The 22,723-nt window shown below is 43.0% G+C and overlaps 1 protein-coding gene across 1 annotated transcript in view; it reads left to right on the top strand.

Annotated features, from left to right (window-relative positions):
• LOC144685849 (PH and SEC7 domain-containing protein 2-like) overlaps nucleotides 1-22,723 on the top strand; it is a 225,679-nt gene that overhangs the window by 191,885 nt on the left and 11,071 nt on the right. Inside the window, exons 13-14 of the mRNA XM_078550800.1 lie at nucleotides 392-536; nucleotides 17,919-18,062. Coding sequence (XP_078406926.1) covers nucleotides 392-536; nucleotides 17,919-18,062 — 289 coding nt within the window. The remainder of the gene's footprint in view (nucleotides 1-391; nucleotides 537-17,918; nucleotides 18,063-22,723) is intronic.

Below are 22,723 nucleotides of genomic sequence, written 5' to 3' on the forward strand. Positions count from 1 at the left end.
GGTGATGATTAACAGCTACACTATATTTTCTTTAAACAAAAAATGTGAAAACAATTATTGTTTACATCTATAGTGTATGAAATTTGCTTTGTACCTATGCACTCATTATTTGGACATTACCATTCTATCATGCCTCCACGTGGCATCATGGAATTTTCATTTTAAGGCTACCAGTTACACAGTCATGTTTACAATGGCATATTACTATCTTTAAATACTTGTGATAATGTTTTGTTCTAGCATCACCTGAAATGGTTACTATATTATACAGACCTGAAAAGCTTATTGCATTTCCCGTCTTTGCTCTATAACAACTTAATATTATAAATATTAAATATTATTAAAGCTGCTTTCAACGTAATATTTACACTCCTTTTTCGACATTTGACAGAAGTGAAGAGGAAATGCACTCTTGGATATTGAGAATAAACCTGGTAACTGCCATTTTTTCAGCACCCTCCTTTCCAGCTGCTATCGGCTCACTGAAAAAATTCAGCCGGCCTCTTCTCCCTTCGTCTACCACCAAACTCTCCCAGGTGAAATGTATAAAATTATGTAGTATGAAAATTATTAACTGTGAAGTTTATATGCTACCTGTTTTCACAATGATCTTTGCCATGGAATTGAGTTGGACCACTGATTGATCTGTGGAGATTTTATGGCATAGTAGGTAGCATCCCTGCCTCTGAACCAGAAGCTCCAGGTTTGAGTCCTGCCGCAGGATTTGATGGCCAAGGACAGTGCATTCATAAATTGAAGATTGAGTATCATACTGCAAATTCTTCCAACACACATCAATGGAAGGTCCTAAGAGCAGGAGAGATTCCTGGTCTGCCATATAATGCAATGAAAGCTGGAGCCTCTACCATCACTATCCATAGCTCCAGACTACAACATGCATGTAAAAGTGCATGTTGCCATAGCAACTTAGGCTCCTGAATGAACTGTAACATACCACAACCCACTGATTGATCTAATCACATTACTAAAAATGAACTCAAATGTGTGAGGCTGTGAACATTCGTATGAACATCTGGCTTGCTTTTATTCCACTGAAATGTTGCCCAGTCCTGAAAAAACACAATAAGATATCGCCTCATTTATCATTATAATGTTGCACATGCATAACTCCGAATGGCAAGTAAAGCCTCAGTCAGAAAGCAGTTATTTTGAGTTTTAGTGTCTTATTTCAGGCTGCTATTTTTTGAACCAGCAACAATTCTTGCAATTTGATGTGCCTCCAATCTGAGTAAAGTTGAATATTACACAAACTAGAGTTGATTCCCTGGAATTTAGAAGGTTAAATGATGTTTTCATCAAACTTTTCAAAATATTAAGGGGACCTGATAGGGTAGATAAAGATTTTCATTGGTTGAGCAGACTAGGACTGAATTTTGAGGTCATCGGGCGGGTCCGGCAGGTGGGCCCAGGAGCAGCCGGGTAAAGGTCGGCCACCCGTGATCCGCTCCTGACCGCGAATTCATGCTGGTTGGCTGGCCAATTAATGACCAGCCAGTGTGAAAGGCGCTCTGAAACACTCAGCACTGCTGGGATTGGGGCGGGAGGAGGGCGAGCGCCGAAGTCAGTGCATGTGAGCAGGAGCGCACGCTGAAAGCTCTGTGAGGGCACAGAGCAGCCTCAGGGAGCTGAAGAATTGCAGAATCAAAAATAAATATTTAAAATATGATATAAACATGTCCCCACATGTGACTCAGTCACATGAAGAGGAACATGTTGATGTTGAAAATTTTTTTCTGTTTTTTTATTTACCATTGGAAACGTCATCCCGCTGGTGGGTGAGGTTTTGTAAAAAATGCAAAGGGCGCCTGGCCTATTTGCCCGCCCGCCAACTAAACGGTTGAACGGGCAGCGAAAAATAGAAGTTAATTAATTACTTAAGGGCCTTAATAGGCCTCTTAATTGTTATTGTCATGCTCCCGACTCTTGCGCGTGCCCGCTGATTGAAAGATCGCGAGAGTTACATCCACCTGACAAATGTACAATTCAGCACTAGGACTAGGGGATATAGCCCAAAAATTAGAATTATGCCTTTCAGAAATGTAGTTAGAAAATTTTTCTTCATGCAAAGAGTGACAATAGTTTGGATGTCCTAATGAAAGGTCATCGACCTGGAATGCTAACTCTGCTTCTCTCCACAGATGCTGCCTGGCCTAGCTGCTGCATTTTTCCAGCATTTTTGTTCTTATTTCAGATTTCCAGCATCCACAGTATTTTGCTTCTGTGGTAGTTTGAAAATCTTTTGCGCTAATAGCAGTTGATGTTAGGTTAGTTGCTAGTTTTAAACCTGCGATGGATAGAGTTCTGCTAGCTAAAAGTATTAAGCGATATGGGGCAAAGGTGAGGTCACAGATCAGCCACTGAATGATGGCATAGGCTTAAGAGCATAAATGGCCTCCTTCTGTTCCTATGTTCCTATATGGAACCAAGCTGAGTCAGAGTATCTGAACCAAAGCTAGTTTTCTTATCCTTAATCTGGGTATTGTCATATAAGGATAAATGTCCTGGTTTGCCATCTCTGGTGACAGTGGAATTGAGTGTATGCTGGGCGAGGGGCAATAATTAGAAATTCTGTGAGATCAAACCTGTTGATCTTAAAGTGGGATTTGGAAACTTCTATAAAAGACAGATGAGAACTTGAAATATATTTAGAAAGTGTGCATATTATGAGATGCACAATTTCCTGTGATTTTTGCAGTACACTTCACTGTATAGAATGGACAATGAGGCAGGCATGTTCTAGGATGACAGGAAATCAGCAAATAAAGGATAAATGGCTGTTGGTTGACAAGATCATCAGAAGTGACAATTTTCTTCAGCTTGGTCTAAGGCGTTTTAATTCTTAATTTTTGAGTTTTGCTTTTGGAGAGATTAGATAGAGTTTTGGTCACCAGGTTTTAGTTGTCTGCAATTCTAATTTTTAAAATGGGCATTATAATTGGGATACTTCTCTTTGTGTGTTATTTGGAGAATGAGAGAGAGAAATAAATCAAGGATAGAAGGCAGATCAAAATGCATTAGAAGCAGCCTGTCCGCACCCACCTTTGCACACAGAGCAATAGACTGAGAAAGAAGAGTGCACAGATGCTTACTAGGAGACCTTTTTTTAATTAATTCATGGGATGTCAGCATCGCTGGTGAGGCTGGCATTTATTGCCCATCCCCAATTGCCCTTGAGAAAGTGGTGGTGAGCTGCCTTCTTGAACTCGTGCAGTCCATATCATGTAGGTACACCCACAGTGTTGTTAGGGAAGGTGTTCCAGGATTTTGACCCAGCAACAGTGAAGGAATGGTGGTATATTTACAAGTCAGGTGAGTGGCTTGGAGGGGAACTTCCAGGCAGCGGTGTTTCCATGTATCTGCTGCCCTTGTCTTTAGATGGCAGCGGGCATGGGTTTTGAAGGTGCTATCTAAGGAGGCTTGGTGAGTTCCCACAGTGCATCTTGTAGATGGTATACACTGCTGCTACTGTGTTGGTAGTGGAGGGCATGAATATTTGTGGATGGGGTGCCAGTCAAGCGGACTGCCTTGTCCTGGGTGGCTTTGAGCTTCTTAAGTGTTGTTGGAGCTGCACTCATCCAGGCAAGTGGAGAATATTCCATCACACTCCCGACTTGTGGCCTTGTAGATGGTGGACAGGCTTTGGGAAGTCAGGAAATTAGTTACACGCTGCAGGATTCCTAGCCTCTGACCTGCTCTTGTAGCCACAGTATTTATTTGGCAAGTCCAGTTCAGTTTCTGGTCAGTGGTAACCCTCAGGATGTTGATAGTGGGGAATTCAGTGATGGTAATGCCATTGTTTGTCAAGGAGCGAGTCTTGTTGGAGATGGTCATTGCCTGGCACTTGTGTGGTGTAGTTGTTACTTGCCATTTATCAGCTCAAGCCTGGATATTGTCCAAGCCTTGCTGCATTTGGACATGGACTGCTTCAGTATCTGAGGAGTCATGAATGGTGCTGAACATTGTGCAACAATCAGCGAACATCCCCACTTCTGGCCTTATGATGGAAGGAGGTCATTGATGAAGCAGATGAAGATGATTGGGCTGAGGACACTACACTGAGGAACTCCTGCAATGATGCCTTGAGATAATTGGCCTCCAACAACCACAACCATATTCTGCTAGGTATGACTCCAACCAGCAGAGAGACTTCCTCCTGATTCCCATCAACTCCAGTTTTGCTAGGGCTCCTTGATGTCACACTGGGTCAAATGCTGCCTTGATGTCACTCTCACCTCACCTCTGCAGTTTAGCTCTTTTGTCCATGTTTGAACCAAGACTGTAATGAATGAAGTCAGGTGCTGAGTGATCCTGGTGGAACCCAAACTGAGCATTAGTGAGCAGGTTACTTCTAAGCAAGTGCCACTTGATAGCACTGTTGATGACCCCTTCCATCACTTTACTAATGATTGAGAGTAGACAGAGCGATAATTGACTAGGTTGGATTTGTCCTGCTTTTTGTGTACAGTACATAACTGGGCAATTTTCCACATTGCTGGGTAGTTGCCAATGTTGTAGCTATACTGGAACAACTTGGCCAGGGGCACAGCAAGTTCTGGAGCACAAGTCTACAGTACTAATGTCAGAATATTGTCAGGGTCCATAGCCTTTGCAGTATCCAGTGCCTTCAGCTGTCTCTTGATATCACGTGCAGTGAATGAAATTGGCTGAAGATTGGCATCTGTGATGCTGGGGACCTCCAGAGGAGGCCGAGATGGATTATCCACTCTGCACTTCTGGCTGAAGATTTTTGCAAATGCTTCATAAGACCATAAGACATAGGAGCAGAAATTAGGCCATTCGGCCCATCGAGTCTGCTCCGCCATTCAATCATGGCTGATAAGTTTCTCAATCCCATTCTCCTGCCTTCTCCCCGTAACCTTTGATCCCCTTACCAATCAAGAACCTATCTATCTCGGTCTTAAATACACTCAATGACCTGGCCTCCACAGCCTTCTGTGGCAATGAATTCCATAGATTCACCACCCTCTGGCTAAAGAAGTTTCTCCTCATCTCTGTTCTAAAAGGTCTTCCTTTACTCTGAGGCTGTGCCCTCGGGTCCTAGTCTCTCCTACTAATGGAAACATCTTCCCCACATCCACTCTGTCCAGGCCTTTCAGTATTCTGTAAGTTTCAATCAGATCCCCTCTCATCCTTCGAATCTCCATCGTGTATAGACCCAGTCCTCAAACGTTCCTCAAATGTTAAGCCTTTCATTCCTGGGATCATTCTCGTGAACCTCCTCTGGACCCTCTCCAGGGCCAGAACATCCTTCCTGAGATACGGGGCCCAAAATTGCTCGCAATATTCTAAATGTGGTCTGACCAGAGCCTTATAAAGCCTCAGCAGCACATCCCTGCTTTTATATTCTAGTCCTCTCGAAATAAATGCCAACGTTTGCATTTGCCTTCCTAACTACTGACTCAACTTGCAAGTTAACCTTAAGAGAATCCTGGACTAGGACTCCCAAGTCCCTTTGCACTCCAGATTTCTGAATTCTCTCCCCATTTAGAAAATAGACTATGCCTCTATTCTTCCTACCAAAGTGCATGACCTCACACTTGCCCACGTTGTATTCCATCTGCCACTTCTTTGCCCATTCTCCTAACCTGTCCAAATCCTTCTGCAGCCTCCCTGCCTCCTCAATACTACCTGTCCCTCCACCTATCTTTGTATCATCTGCTAACTTAGCCAGGATGCCCTCAGTTCCTTCATCTAGATCATTAATGTATAAAGTGAAAAGTTGTGGTCCCAACACTGACCCCTGCGGAACTCCACCAGTCACCAGCCGCCATCCTGAGAAGGACCCCCTTATCCCCACTCTCTGCCTCCTGCCAGACAGCCAATCTTCTATCCATGCTAGTACCTTGCCTCTAACACCATGGGCTCTTATCTTACTGAGCAGCCTCCTGTGTGGCACCTTGTCAAAGGCCTTCTGGAAGTCCAAGTAAATAACATCCATTGGCTCTCCTTTGTCTAACCTACTCATTACCTCCTCAAAGAATTCTAACAGATTTGTCAGGCATGACCTCCCCTTGATGAAACCATGCTGACTTTGCCCTATTTTAACACGCACTTCCAAGTATTCTGAAATCTCATCCTTAATAATGGACTCTAAAATCTTACCAACGACCGAGGTCAGGCATATCGGCCTGTAATTTCCTGTCTTTTGCCTCACTCCCTTCTTAAACAGGGGGGTTACATTAGCGATTTTCCAGTTCTCTGGGACCCTCCCTGACTCGAGTGATTCCTGAAAGATCACCACTAACACCTCCACTATTTCTTCATCTATCTCCTTCAGAACTCTGGGGTGTAATCCATCTGGTCCAGGTGACTTATCCACCTTCAGACCTTTCAGTTTTCCTAGCACCTTCTCCTTGGTAATGGCCACCATACTCACCTCTGCCCCCCGACTCTCTTGAACTTTGAGGATGTTACTCGTGTCTTCCACCGTGAAGACTGACACAAAGTACCTATTCAGTTCTTCCACTATTTCTTTGTTTTTCACTACTACTTCTCCAGCGTTATTTTCCAGCGGCCCAATGTCCACTTTTGCCTCTCTCTTACCCTTTATATATCTAAAAAACCTCTTGCAATCTTCTTTTATATTACTGGCTAGTCTACCCTCATATTTAATCTTCTCCCTCCTTATTTCTTTTTTAGTTGTCCTCTGTTGGTCTTTGTAGGCTTCCCAATCCCCTGGTTTCCCACTGCTCTTCACCTTATCTTTTGCACTGATGACCTGGGCTCCCCCATCATAGAGGATGGGGATATTTGTAGAGCCTCCTCCTCCGGTGAGTTGTTTAATTGTCCACCACCAATCATGACTGGATGTGGCAGGACTGCAGACCTGGACTACCCTTGCTCCTAATATCTCTGAGGCTGTCATAAACAACAGGCTTCAGATAAAACAAACCTAGGCAGCCTCTAGGATAATTAATAAATGGAATATAAACATAAGTAACAATGATTCAAATATTTGGACAGATCCAGAGGTCTTATAATACAGCTCCTTCAAAGATCCAAGATCTCATTACTCTGTCGCATACTGCACAACTTTGCCATCAAAATCTGCATAAGCATATAATAACACTCATCTACAGGCAACAACAGAACAAGACAGGGAGCCAGTGCCTTCTCTGCTCAATGAACACACAGCTCTCTCCTGTACAATGCAGCTACCAAATACATTCTTCTGTTTTGGGTCTTTTCTAACTCTTTTACCTTAGAGTATTTTGTCTCCTGTCTCTTCAGCCAATTGTATGTGGTAGTTCCCAACTTCCCATAGCTTCAAAAGTGTCTATTCTTGCCTTGCAATCTAGGTAATCATTTGATAATGTAACAAGGAAATTAAGAGCAAACTGTGTCTGATAATTGCTTTTAACTACTGGATTCATCCTATGCCTCATAAGATCACTCTCCTGTCCATAAATGTGATTGAACATTACACTCCACTTTTCTTCAAGCTGAATATGTCAAGTGAATCTATTTGACAAAAGATTAACAAATAGATAAGTAACAGTCATTTAATTTAGCTTTATATTTACAATAGCCAAATGTCCACATAATTCATAAAGTGGACAAAATAATAAATATAACGTGAATCTAAGAACTTAGCGAGACCTTTGCAAAAATCTGTTAAATAGTTTTATTTTCTTAGTATAAAATATATTATCACTGTGGGTAGGTAATAAATCTGAACTGTTTTATGAAAATTCAAATTGTTTCTGTTTTATCAGGAATTTAAAATTGATCGATTGCTTTCCTGAGATTTTAACCATTTTTTAATATTCTACGAAAGAGTGACTTCTTGTAGTTAGGCTATCTATTGTTGAAATTTAAAATAGAACTGTCAGACATATACAAACTGAACAAATCATGCAATATTGTTTAAGTTTCAATTATTCCACTCTCCATCCTGAAACCTGTGCATTGGGTTAGATTTATACAAGATTCTGCAACGGCTGGCTGCTAAACTCTTTGTATAATCAGTGCATTTAATGAGAAGGCCATCAAACAAAACTAACCCAAAATAACTTAATATCTGTTCTGTGTTTAGCCAATATTGGCCTCTGTACTAAGTAAGCAACTATGGATCCCATTTCTTTCATCTGCTACTATGGATTTTATTTTTAAAAAGTTTAACCAGATTTAACACCTCTAAATTATTTGTTGCCTAATATTTCATACCGAATCGGGGAAAATTTAAATAAGGCCTGAAAATGGACATGGAGATTGTGATATGCAATTAACCCATTCATTTCAATGCAGGCAGCATTTAAACTTTGTATTACCTGCTCATGAACATGATTGTAGCATACAGTCAGTGCTAAGCATTCTGTTGAGTGGCTGCATACCTGAGGAGGGGTTTCAAAATTGCAAGAGGCTACCAGGAGTTCAAACTAGCATGCGCAGGTTAAAGTGAAGGTGCATTTGGCTGGAGCAGCTGCTGGATTTCATTGCAGAAGTAACATGGACCTGAAACAAGATGGCAGAGAGTGGGCTCCAAGGTTCTCTGCTGTAGCACCAGAGCCCTTGGCGCAGGAAATGGACAGGAGGAGAGAGGTCCTCTGTCCCACTGGGGCCAGCTGGCCTTCAAGACAAACTGAGAAAGTAATTGGAGCAGATGTGTGGAGCTCTCTGCAAGGAATATAGCCCAAGGACCTAGATGCAATGTTGAAAGAAGTGAAATGATCTCATATGAGTGGTCATGGTTAGCGAATGCATCATCAAATGTAATATTCCACCAACTGCACGACCAGCCTCATGCATTGTTCAATGCAACACACCCCCATGTCTCACCTACTAACAACCTCCATCAATCACAACTCATAGTTTACCTTCATAGCTTTGCCTCACTTGCACACACTTAGCAAGTGTGCAAATCTCACACCCACATCTTACACCGTACACACACTGCCAGCTATTCAACCATCATCACCACCTTCACAAGGGCAATTAGGGATGAACAACAAATTAGGATGCCCTACCAGTGATGCTCCTATCCCATGAATGAACAAAAATGACAACCAGATTACCCAAACACATTGCAGCACACTCACTGACATACTTCCCCCTCTTTTGCCAATCAAGGTGACGCTTAACTTAAGACAGCAATACATAACCAACAGGGGATAAAACAGCTTCATGTTGTCACCCCAATGGAGGACGTAGTGCTCGTTGTCAGTGGACCAGCCATGACTGAGGCCATGGTCAGTGGTGGGATTGAGAAGTTCAAAGGTGACAGTATCTAATCCACCTGTTCATGTCCCACTTCCCCCTTCTTGCACAACCCCTTCTGATTCCCAAGTTGCAGGGGATCTAAATATATACCTCTTGTTTTTCGCTGTTCTCTCAGATACCTAAGAGCTGCAACCTGATGAGGCAATGCTGCAGGAGTATGAAGTGCAGGAGGAAGATGAGACTGATAATGATAAATCACCCTCACTCAATCTTACACCTGCAGCCACCAGCTCAGATACTTGCACAGCACATATGTCAGAGGGTAGAATCAAGGCTGGATCTGCACATGGTGCCGGATTTTCAAAGTGGGAATGGGAACCCGACACCCAGATGAATTATGGGTCCTGGCCCCGGGCCTCAACTGCATCAATCATGCGGTGCTATTTTAAAATGCAAATATCCTAATTAGGCAGGAGGTGAGCTCAGTGCTCAGTTAGTGGTGCCAAGCACTCCCAGGAGGCGGGAACTGCCTGTCTGACACCAGCAGAAAAGGTAGGTGGCAGCTATGTTGGGGCCTGCCACTGCCTTGCTGAATAGAGCAGGCGGCTCCTCAGAGGACTATCAGTGTTAACACGGAGGAAAGTGGCCATGCAGGAAAAATAAAGTTATAGCACATGTTGGTCCATAAAATGATAGTTTTCAACAAATATAAAGGAGCTTTTTTATGTTCCCGAAATGAAACTGAGTGCAAATGAATTAAACTAACATGTGCCAGACTGTTAGGGATTGCCAATTCACCCTTTAAAAATATTGTCTCCATACTCCCTGACTCATTAATAAATCTCCTAAAAGAGATAAATTGGCAGTTAATTGGAAGTGAACGGGTTCCTTGTTCCTTCACCCCCGCCAACATTTTAAAAGTTGTATTCTGTCCTGGAGACAGCAGGATCCAGAGACAACCTCTGGGACTGCGATTTTTAAATCGCACTCTCACCATGTCCCAACCCCGCTGACATTTGAAAATCTAGCCTAGTGAGTCACTGAGCATGAATGAGCCAGGGCAGAAAGGAAGAGTTGCGCAGGTTGCGTACGAGTTCTGCTGCAGAGGACTCAAATGAGGACTTTGATGGGGCCGCATTTAGAGGGAGGCTGATGGGGGCACAATTAATTGCTTGGTGCATTGGCAGGCCTACCAGAAATCTGCTGTCATTACCATGAAGCATGAAGGAGTCTGACACCAACTTGGCCCAGGGATTTTCTCAGATTTTGGAGTTCATCCTTTCTAGTATGGAAATGGTCACCAACTCCATGAAGACACTTGCGGACTAAACCACAGGGGACTGCCTGTTGACAGATGTCTCAGCTTCCATTGCAACACAAGCTGAAGCCACCCAATGTCTGAGTGCTGCAGTGGAAGCTCAAACTGATGTTATGCAATCCCAGATTGTTGTAATGTATCTTCCTGCTATGCAGTGTCAGACTCCTGCCCCCATCCCTGTGGATACCAGTATTCAATTGGGCTTGCCGGGTCTCACAGCAGTTCAACCCTCCAGCAGATTACTAGGATTGCTGAAGCATCGGCCCGGGAGGGTGACAGTGGCTCCATTAGGCATGAACCTGCTGTTTACCCTCAGGATGGCAGCATTTGTTCTCCCACCACTATCATTCCACTATGCCCAGTTTGCTGTTGCCTGTCTGTCAACCAACCTAGACTGTTGTTCTCCCATGCCTAGGTGATGCAAAAGCTGGACCTTATAAGGCCAGAGCTTCTCGAAGTCATCCTCCAAGGCCCACTTCAGTCTCTTCCACTGAAATTCAGCAGCCTTCCACCAGCCATATTGCAACCATTGGGGTAGCTCTGCGTTGGAGCACTAAACCAGGCAAAGGCACATTGAAGACATGCCCAAAGGGAATGCCAAAGGTGATTGTTGTCTTAAGTATGGAATATTGGATAGGTTTGATTGCTAAAGTTGTTTTAGAGTAATTGTTTTTTGGTGGCTTTTATTTCAGCATTATAGCTTGGAGGATGCTGGTGGTCAGTAACAGAGAAAAGGCAGGGTGTCAGACTCTTACTGAATGGGGAATTGGGCTTGTGTTCTGTGATACCGCTGCACTTGGTTGAGCCAATTATGGACAGCTGAGGGGTGCTAGTTTCACAAATGCCGTTGAATCAGCAGGTTTCTTTTTAGGCCACCAAATGAAATAGAAGAAAAGGAGCTTTATGGGAATGTTGGCAGAAATACACCTTCCAAAGTAGAACTTTCAAAGCTAAATGTGTCATTTTCATTTGTTCCTGTGTGGCAGAATGAATGAATGGATAAAGAATAAAAAGTGAAAATGGTGCTACTAGCCCTATGCCTTAGGATATCTTCACCTTCACTATGCTCTACTCCCTCTTTGTCCTCACACTGCACTGTGTCGGAACTTGGCATGTTCATTTGATTGAGTGGTCTTAATATATGCCCTGCTTTGTCTTGCAAGCAAAGAGGTAGTGTTGAGCTAGAGATTTGGAATGCAAATTGATGAGTGACAGTGGCTATCTTGCATTTCACTTTATGAGTAAATGAACATATATCTCATGAAGGTTAGCTATATGGCAACTTTGCTCTGTGGCATGATCTCTCCAACTAATCACATAGAAACTGTTGCACCATGGCCTGCATGTGAAGCTTGGAAAGCAATGACCTGTATTTTGCAGTCAGCAGCGAAGCAATGGCACTTGCCGCTGGGCTCAACCAAAACTTCCCACTTACTTAATGCAATGGTCCAGTGAAACTTTGTTGGAAAGCCCAGAGGATTTTTCCATGACGTGACCCCCAACAGATCCCAGCAGCATTGTCTAACTTACTCTTACTGGAACAGTAAAGAGAATCCATGCTCATAGAAGTTGTGAAAACTGACAGACCAGAAGTAGAAAAGGCATGTTTCTCCCTCACAGGCTTCCACTTAGGCTGTTGCAATATTTTAAATATTTTACAAATCAGATAAATATGAGCAGAATCATGTTTAAAAGTTATACAGATTTTAAAATTTTAAAACTCATATAAACGTGAAGAGAGTTGAATTATTGTATCTCATAACTGTGTCTCAATGCAGTTTTGTAAGTATTATTCTATGTAGAAATACTCCTTCCAGTGCAATGGTGGCCTCATTAAAATTTATGAAATACCAGAAGAGCCTCCTTTCTGCCTTCTCACACTAGACCCAAAATGTTCTAGGAAAGAAAGGTTGTAAGAAGTAGCCAATTAACCCAAATTCATGCCAGTTCCATGTTTTCTCAATAAATTTCAACATCAGAAAGTTAAACAATGCAGCCTGTGGAGGAATGCAAAATCGCCTACAGCAACATCAGGATTTCTGAGTTATCATGAGCATATGGAAACTCGCAAAGCTGCTGTCAGTTTTCTTGCCATTACGATTGCGAAATCTGGGCTATTGCTTTCTATGGATGACAGGAAATTATACACTTTGCCTATCTACGAGCTACAGTGCAATGTTGGCCAACCTTAATTGGCAGACTTCCTGAGGCTATTTTTTTTCTCTCAATTGCTACTATGATTTCTGGTCATTTGTCATTGTATTGACTCTGGCAGTCACCTCCTGCCAACCATCCAGGATATTACTTCTGGGAGGAGGATGTCCTGTGATGTTTTTGCTGTACTTCTACAAGCACCTCCAAACATGCTCCAAAAAATTGAGGTGATTGATCCCTTTCCATGAACATTAGTGGCAGCTTTGCTCAGTGGTGACACTCTTGCAGCTAGGACTTTCGTGCACAAACCTTTGAAAATGTCAAGACAGATTCCCAAAACAGGTAATAAAACATATGGCTTTTATAAATAGAAGCAGAGAGTACAAAAACCAGTGCAAATCTATATAAAATACTGACTCCATCAAGAATATTATGTCCAATTCTAGGCAGCATGCTTTAAGAAGGATTTGAATGCTTTGTAGAAGAGATTTACTACAAGACATTTACTGGACTGGGGAAGTTGGGGTCTCCTTTTAGCAGAGAAGGATAAGAGTAGATTTAAAATGCTTAAAATCAAGCCTTTTGATAGAGTAAACAAAGAGAAATTGTTTAGAATAGCTGCAGAGTTAATAAACAGAGGGCATAGATCTAAATGGTTGGCAAAAGAACCAGAGGCATCATGAAGGAAAATATTTTATGAAATGAGTGGCTACGATCTGGAATTCACCACCTGATATGCAGGTGGAAACAAATTGAATAGAGGCTTTCAAAATGAAATTGGATAAATATTTGATGGAGAAAAAGTTGTAGGGACGTAGGAAAAGAATGGGGAAGTGGGACTAACTGGATTGCTCTTTGAAAGAGCAGGTGCAGTCTCAATGGGTTGAATGGCCTCCCTCTGTGCTTTACTATTCAAAAATCCTATGATTCTAAGAAGGTTGTGGGTTCAAATACCACTCTCTAGACTCAAGCATATAATCAATGTTGACATTTCAGTGCAGCACCGCGAGAGTGCAGAACTGTCAGCGATGTCATCTATTGGACGAGACATTAAATCAAATTCCCATGTAGAATAAAAAATCCCATGCCACTATTCAGAAGAAGGCAGGGAAGTTCAGCCTATTGTCTTAGCCAATATTTATCTCTCAACCAACATACCTAAAAACAGATTATCTGCTCATTGTCTCATTTCTGTTTGTGAGAGATTGTTCAATTTGGTTGTCATGTTTCTTGACTGTGGTTACACTTCAAAGGTAATTCAAGGTACTTTGAGGTCACGAAAGGTGCTATACAAATGCAGGTTCTTTCAGCATCACCCAGCAAAAATTAAGCAGCCCCTTAGTCAGAAGCGCAGTCTTTAAGAACTACAGCTGTACGTTATTTCCTGACTTAGCTGCTATCAGTAATCTCCTGAATTCTAGTGACCCTAGGTAATAAGGCTGACCATTCCCTGTTCAGCCCAGCCAGATGTTGGTAAAATCATACTCACTATTCTAAAGTACTGTCACTTCAGAGTTGGAACAGGAAAATTTGCCACATCTCTGGGCCCAAGTTTTTTTTAAAAGATAAAACACCTTGGCTTTCCTTTTCATTATTTAATTCTGGTTCTAACCTCATTCGAATGTGCTCCTGCTAATTTCAGAAGTTAATGCAAATGAGCATAAATGTAATATATTGCTAATGGGATTAATTGACTTTAAATTTGTAGTTGCAATGAAGGTGAAACTGTCAGCATTTGTCATTATCATGTAAAACTGAGAGCAAGTTTTGGGGTCCGCACATATGTAGTTAAACTGGGAAATCTTGAAGTTGCTGTCAGTAATCGGGCTTCAGCTAATTTCAATCTATATTAATATTATACAAAGAAACAGAGAATGTATCTAAGTTTGCTGCCGATACAAAGCTATTTGAAATGCAAGCTGTGAGGAGAATACAAAGAGGCTGCAAATATAGACAGGTGGTGAGTTGGCAACAGGGTGGCATTTGGAGTATGATGTTGGAAAGTTGGACAGTGAGAATAGAAAAACAGAATGATTTTTTAAAAATGGTGTGAAAATTGTAAATGTTGATGTTTAGAGCTGGGACTTGTGAGTACTCATATAAGGAACACTGAAAGTTAGCGTGCAGGTGTACAGCAAGCAATTAGGAAGGCAAATGGCAGGTTGGCCTTTATTACAAGGGAATTGAAGTACAAAAATAAGAAAGCCTTGCTATAGTACAGAGCTTTGGTGAAACCACACCTAGAATATTGTTGGCAGTTTTTGTCTCCATTTTTAAGGAAAGATATATTTGCATTGGAGGCAGTACAGCATGGGTTCATCAGTTCAGTCCCTGGGATGAGAGGGTTGTTCTACGATGAGATACAAATAAATTGTGTTTTGTCAGGCAGATGGTAAATACCAAGCTGCTCAAATCCCAGAGGGAAACTGGAAGCAGCTGCCACAACTATTTGCAATTTGTACTTATTTCGAGATGCAGGCTTTGAATTCAGTAAAAAGAAGGCCACCAAGGCTTAGAGGTTTTTACAAAAACTAAATTTATTTATTAAAATTTACTAACATTTATTAATAAAAGAAAAGACATATGTCTACAAATTACTGCTAGAATAACTTCTAAATCCCCTAATTAATCTAACTCCCAGTTACACTTCCGTTAAGGCAACAGTAAAACACATAGATTTAAGCAGACCCAGACAAAGCACACACCCTGGATAATCAAATTCAAAGTGAGTTTTTCCTCAGCTTAGGTTCCTTGTATGCAACAATTTGAGGCTTTTCAGACTTGTGTTAGATCTTAAAAATGCCTTACCTTGCACACAGCCTTCTCACCTTTATACATATTTTCCCCTTTGAATGCAAATTTCCATTGTTTCACTATGTCTTTGGACTTTACCTGTCTAATAATAAAAATCTATCATAGTACTAATTTTACTTGTAATCTTTGGGAAAAATAAACATGCTGTTTCTTAACTTCTTTTGGCTAGGTGAAACATTTCACCCCCTCTTTTGAAATCAAGCTACTCTGGTTTATTTAAAAATGCAAATATTCCCTTTACACCTCACATTCTAAAACTTCACCCATGTTTACCTATTTGGCATTTCAAACCTAGCTTCTCTTCTTACATCAAAGCCTTCAGACCAGCTGTCTCTAATTCAATTAAGTCCCACACACACAGGCACACGCACATACATAGACACAGACCCCACTATTACTCTACAATAAATTCTAAATAACATTATGAAAATGATTATACCTTCCTGATAATTGGGTCTGTATTCTCTGGAGTTTAGAAGAATGAGAGGTGATCGCATTCAAGATTATGATGGGGCTTGATAGTTTGATGCTCAGAAGTTGTTTTTCCTAGCTGCGGAATCTTAGAACACAGGGGCACAGTCTCAGGATAAGAGGATGATCATTTAAGACTGAGATGAGGAGTAATTTCTTCACTCAAAAGGCTGTGAATCTTTGGAATTCTCTACCACAGATGGTCATGGATATCCCATCATTGAATATTTTTAAGGCTGAGATAGATTTTTGGTCTATCAGGAAATCGAGGAATATGGGGAGCAGGCGGGCAATTGGAATTGAAGCTGAAGATCAGCCATGATCGTACTGAATGGTGAAACAGGCTTGATAGACCGTAAAGTCTACTCCTCATGTTTTTTATGCTTTCAGTGACACTCTGGTCCTCCTCAGGGTGCGCTGTTGCAGCCTTTGCGGATACAATTAGCATTGAATCGACAATTTGACATGAACTTCAACTTTTTATGCACTATTCTCGCTGCAAAAATGATTGAAATGGTTAAGCCATGTTGATGAAGTGCAGTTGAGTTTTTGATAGAGCTGTAAGTTTTAATTATCGCTGAACTATCTGGTCCTGGAAAACATATTTTAGAAGCCTGGAGTGTTATTCCCTTCATTCCATGATTCAAAAAATACCATGGGGAGAATTTTCTCCCCGCCAGGCGGATGGGTTGGGAGCAGGCACGGGTGGGTACAGAGCCAATCGCTGCCCGCGATCGGCTGCGCACCGCCATTTTACATGGGCGGGCAAATTAAGGCCTGCTCAGCGTAACGTGCACCTGGTAGCGGTCAGTGATACCGGTGCGGGTGGAGGGAGAGTTGGGGCCCATGCTCTTTCGCGTATGCGCACGTAAGAGCGCAGAACTCTCGCTGAGGCATGGAACTACCTCAGGGAGATTAATTTCATAATCAAACAATGAAAAATAAATAAAATTATTCAGACATGTCCCCTCATGTGACAGTGTTACATGAGCTGGGACATGTTTATGAATTTTGATAAAAAATTTTAACTCATTGATAAATCATTCATGAAGCCTCATCCCGCCCATGGATGAGGTTTCATGAAAAATGTAAAGGCCGCCTGAGCTCTTCGCCTGCCCGCCAGCCTTAAGGTTGGACGGACAGCCCTGACAATCACTTTAATTAGTTTATTAATGGCCTTAACAGGCCTTTGACAGTTCGGCAGGCGCGCAGCCAACTCCGGTGCCTGCCCGCCAAACTAAAGATTGGAATGAAGCGCGGTGACATCAGGGTGCACGCCCGACATCACCACGTGTCGTTTTACGTGTCAGCATGCGGGGCCTGCCCCCGCACACTAAACAGAAGATTCTGCCCCATAGATTTTTAAAACAGTAAAATTAATTTTTGTCTTTTCTTAAGTTTGTGAAAGATATTTCAATTTCTGTTTTAGTATGTATGTCCTAATCTATATTTCTCTGTCTGTAAAATGATTAAAAATTGAATGTTTAAAAATTAGTGCCTTTAACTTTCTGGTTTTCTGTCTGTGAGAATTCTTCAATCTGATTGCTTGCTCAGACTGCTTGATGAACTCGCCTGTTCCTGATACTAGAGACCCCCTGTAGATGGTGCCAGAATGAGAGTAACTTCTTAACAATGGAAACTGATGCCACAGAACTGGCTAGATCTTTGTTGCAGTTTTTTCTTCAAGGTTAGCAGTGAATGGTGTCCCTTCACCACTGACTGGAAAATCCGAGTCAATAATGATTTGGATAATTTTAGAAGTGTGTTTGATAAATTTTCTTCACACAAATAAAGATTTTCAAAGAAATTAGGTCACACAAACATGTATTTGTAATATGTAATCAAATATGTAATTTGTAATCAAACACAAATCTACGATAATTATAAAATACTGACTGTCCCTGCATTTGTGAGGTGTATTCAATTATAAAACAACTTGTGTATAATGTGTGGAATATAGGAGGAGCAGCTGAAGTCTCACGAGACCAAGTGGAGACAGATTTCAACTGAATTAGCGGAACATAGCACTCACCCTCCTGAGAAGAATGTCAAATCTAAAGATGCAGAGGAATACAGACTTAAAGAACATTATTTATTATTTGAGGTGAGTATACTTTTTGACATTTAACAATCAAAAAATATATCTAGGATATGTGATGGCAGACCACTGAATACCAAAGTGTGCAACAGCTGCTACAAGAGAGATGTGGCAATCAAGTCATGCGTATATTTGGCATTCAAGGGTATGGTGTTATGTTACGTTTTTGAAAGTCTTCTGTTATGCTACTTGAAAGTGGTGCTGAATAGTGGCATGTTCACCTATTTATAGCTGCTATCAGCCTATATATGCATATTGTTGAAGCTTGGTGACAGCCATGATGTAAGACAATGGAGGAAGTAGCTTTTTGGGGCGGAATTTTACTGCCCCCATCGTGGAGCCAAAAATGCGACGAGCCATTCAAATGTCCATTGACTTCAGCAAGGCTGGAAAATCCCACCGGTGGGAGGGGCTGTAACATCCTGCTCCTGGTTCTTATTTGTAGCACCATTGTAAATGCATTTGAAAAGAACATGTTTATAATGATGTCACACAATATGATTAGAACAGTTCTTCCCCCAATGTAAAAACTGAGCCTTTGGACATCAAATGGTTGATTCCTCATTCGGGGAGTCCCACCAGGAAAGAGTGATTGTTGGAGTACAACTGAAGAAATTGTGAACCTGCAGCCTCTATTTTTTACCATTTAAATTTATAGATGGAAAATCATACTTGGAGTCCCATGAGCTCCTGACCAGTGCTTTCCGCAAGCATCACTTCTTGCCAGGAGCACCAAATTTTAAAATGAATCTTCACATAACTAAATTCTAGAGGCACTTTCATAGTATCAAAACACCGATAGGCAGTAACCTGTAATATTACAGATTATTTTATTTGTGCAATCTCTCAGTTTAAAGATAATTTTACACAAGAATCAAACTATCATTAGTGTTCAGTGCTAACCTTTCACGGTCAGGTTTGGATTCATTTTCCCATTCTCTTAATATCATCATGCATTTGTTTTACTAGTGCTAAAGCTTGTGTGACTGAATAATTATTAGTCATTAAAGTTCTGTTCTGTAACATCTTACACAGCAATATACACTTAGATTTGTTCTAAACTGGTTCTACTTGAAGCCTTTTGCAAAATTCAACAAATTTATGACTGAAAACTAAACTTGCCAAGTGTAATCTCTTCAGGACATTGATAACGTATGTGCAGGTCACTAGTGATCAAGACTAGACATTTCTGTTGATGAACAACTTTCAGTGCCAGGAGTTAGGTTAACGATGGCATCAAAATCAGGATTTTCCTGTCATAGTTGTCTACCAGCAATCTGCCTTCTCACCAAGAATATGACAGAGTCTCATTAGGAACCAAGATCTATATAAGTAACAGTACAATAAACCAGCACATGCATTTCAGGCTTTCTAACTCCATTCCTTGCCCAGCTGTAAGCTTGTCCTTCTCAGCTGGGAGTTAAAGGCAAGCAAGGTTATCTCTTGATGGGAACTATTCCTTTAATATAGACTTCTTTTTTGGCTGATTTTCATTAAGCATAATCTGGAAATTGCTTTCAGCGCTTCTCTGTCACAATGGGCTGAATTTTCTTAGCCACATGATGGCTTGGAGGTGGGGGAACCTAGAAAATAGACAGGATTCACATCAGAATGGCTCGCCATTACATTCCCACTGCAGGGGAATTTTCCCAAGGGCTGGCAAGAAATTGGATCAATTATGCTCATTAAGGCCCCGGGTGGGACAGTTTTGCAGCCTTATCAGTGTTTTGTAGCTAGCAGAGCAACCCCCCTGCCCTGTGCAGAAGCCACCAGCTCAATGGAGGCAGCCCCCCCGCCGTGGCAGGCTTGGGGCTCATCAGAGCTGGAGGCTCCATGCCCCATTGACAGAGCCATAAGCATGAGGATTACACGCTCGCAGATGCATCCGATCCAGCAGAGGTGTTTCCCTCTATCCCTGTGGACTACCAGCCTACATTTTGTTTAATTCCGCACTAAAGTGTAGCCTAGCGAGGATACCTCCATGTTGTGTGGCTTTGTTGTCCTCAATCTGCCTCAGCAGCTCCCACCTCTCCCACTGGTGCTGCAGAGGTTCCAAGACTGCATCCAGAGCCCACCCACCATCCTTAATAGGATGGCAAACATGCCAATTAGGAGATCGCCTTCTGGATGATGACTGAGCTGGCCTCGCTGCCGGCAACTGCAAGCTTGGAACCCCATTTGGTCTCGATGTCGGGGTACCAAAGCCCACACCAAAATCCAACCCAAAGTGTCAGGCATGAAGAAGAAGAAAGAAAGCATTCCAGTCAGGTTAGCTAGCTCGAGTACTGGACTGCCATTATACTACAAACAGTATCTACAGACCCACACATGACTACTTGGCACAGCATTAAATTCAGTAAGGAAGAGGCACTTCTCCTCCTATCATTTGCGACTAGGAAACCTGCAGTAACCAGCACCACAGAGGCAGTACAGTCAGGAGTAGTCAAGTTCACCATCATCGTCACATTTTATACCTCCAGCCAGAGGGAATATTTGCGGTAGCATCATTTTGTTATCCACAGTTATGTTAATAAGCCAACTGAGGTCTTGTTCAGCACAACCAATGGGTGGAATTTTCCGTGCCCGCTGGCGTCGGGCGTGTTTGGCAACGTGAGCGGACAACATAGCAAGAAAGCCAAAAATTGTTTTCACGGTGTCGTGAAACCAGTTTGCAACCATCCACTTTGCTGGTCAGTGGCAGGCCGGATTTCCTGCCATCAGGAAGCTCATTGTAATACATATGTATATCATTATAAGCCCAGCCCACTGGAATCATCCCCCCACACCGAATCATCTGAGCACATCACACTGGCATGTTTCACAACAGCATGTATAAGATGTGCAACTGGTGGACTGCACTTCAAGAGGAACTTGGAGGTGAGTGCACAGTAACATTGCACAGCACTCATAAGGGTTGCCTGTTGGACCTTAAGGTTAAGGCACTGCGCATTCAGGAAAGGCCACAGGAAATTCGCTTTTTCCCACCTGGCTGACAGTGCAGTGCTGGGGCAAGGACTGACCTGCGGTTGAGGCGAGTTGGGGTGGGCAGGGCAAGGCCTGACCTGCGGTTGATGGTAGTGCACAAGCACATGCGGGGTGTTGGGGGGTGGGGGGGGTGGTGGGGGCTGGAGGGAAGTGGCCACGCATTAAGGAAACCTTGCATAAAGTGACCACTCCTCCGCAACTGAGACATTGACATGCGTGGAGTTGGGCCTCTAGCTTATCTGCCCACTCAAGCAATGCAGAGGCATGAAAGTGCCACCAAATGCTCTAGAGCTTTACATCCTTCAGGCACAGACTGCAAAGTAATGAACGTTTGAGTGGACTGCAGTACAGTTAGATGCCTGCGCACATTGTACAATCCCTTAGCGAAAGCTGGCCATGGAGCAGTTACTGGTGGAGGCGCTCACAGCCCTTCGCTATGTCATCATTCAGGTTTGGACCAGTCTCCCCCTTGGTTCGAGCTAAGAGTGCAGCCTTGCAATGCGGGTTAGGAGAATGCCTGCGCCTGAGCTGAGAGCGCAGCATGCAACCCAGTGGGCAAAGCTGCTGCCAATCGGTCAGGTGGAGTGGGGCGAAGGTGGTGGGGTTTTGGGCAGCCATGCAGCGACTAAACTCTGGACATCCGAGTGGTGGCCAGAAATCTCTGGGAAGCGTTAAGTGGTCTTCAGACTTAACCCAGAGAGATTTTTAGAACATCCAGGCTAACACATACATCTCTCTCTTTTGTCCTGCAGGAGGAGTGCATCAGGAGCATGGAGCCTGGTGACCTAGCTGTATGCCTCATGGCCTACAGAGAGCAGAGAAGAAGGAAAAGAATGTGACAGGGGTGCCTGGCTAGGGAGAGGGAGGAGCAACACCCTCAGGAAGAAGGGGCAACTGGGGCTCCCACATATGCTGCCGAAGAGCCATAGCGAACAACTGCTGGTTGGAGCCTAGCTAGACCCAGGGTCTGTAGATGCCGCCTTTCATTCCTGTAGATGACCAAGAACCAGTGTCGCTGAAGACTGTGCATGTCCAGGGAACTGGTCGGGCACAACTGCCACCTGCTGTAGGATTTGGTGCCACGGGGACATGGAGGGCATCCGCTGCCAGTGGCCATGAAAGTAACTGCAGTGCTCAATTTTAACGCCAGTGGCTCCTTTCAGTGCTCCACAAGTGACGTCAGTGGGCTATCGCAAGCCTTTGCCCACAAATGCATCCATAAGGTCATGGATGCCATCTTTGCGAGGGCACACAACTTTGTGCATTTTGCCTGGGACCAGGAAAGCCAAGATGCAAGAGCGCTGGGATTTGCCCAGCTCTCAGGTTTCCCACAGGTGCAGGGTGCCATCGACTGCACTCATGTGGTGCTCAGATCTCCATGGCAACAACTGGTCAACTATGACAACTACAAGGTCTTCCACTCGCTGAATGTTCAGCTGGTGTGTGACCACCACAAATGCAGGTTTGCGCACATTTCCCAGGGAGTCTCCTACATTCTCAGTCAGCCACAGATCCCTGACGTCTTCCAGGGTCCAAAGAGGCTGCAGGGATGGCTCCTCGGGACAAGGGCTACCCACAACGGACATGGCTGATAACACCAAGCGGCGGCCTCAGACTGCAGCAGAGTGAAGATACAATGAGGTTCATGCTGTAACTCGCACTTTGGTGGAGCAAACCATCCG

Source organism: Cetorhinus maximus, chromosome 10 (assembly GCF_964194155.1).
Source record: "Cetorhinus maximus chromosome 10, sCetMax3.hap1.1, whole genome shotgun sequence".
Taxonomy (NCBI): Eukaryota; Metazoa; Chordata; class Chondrichthyes; order Lamniformes; family Cetorhinidae; genus Cetorhinus; species Cetorhinus maximus.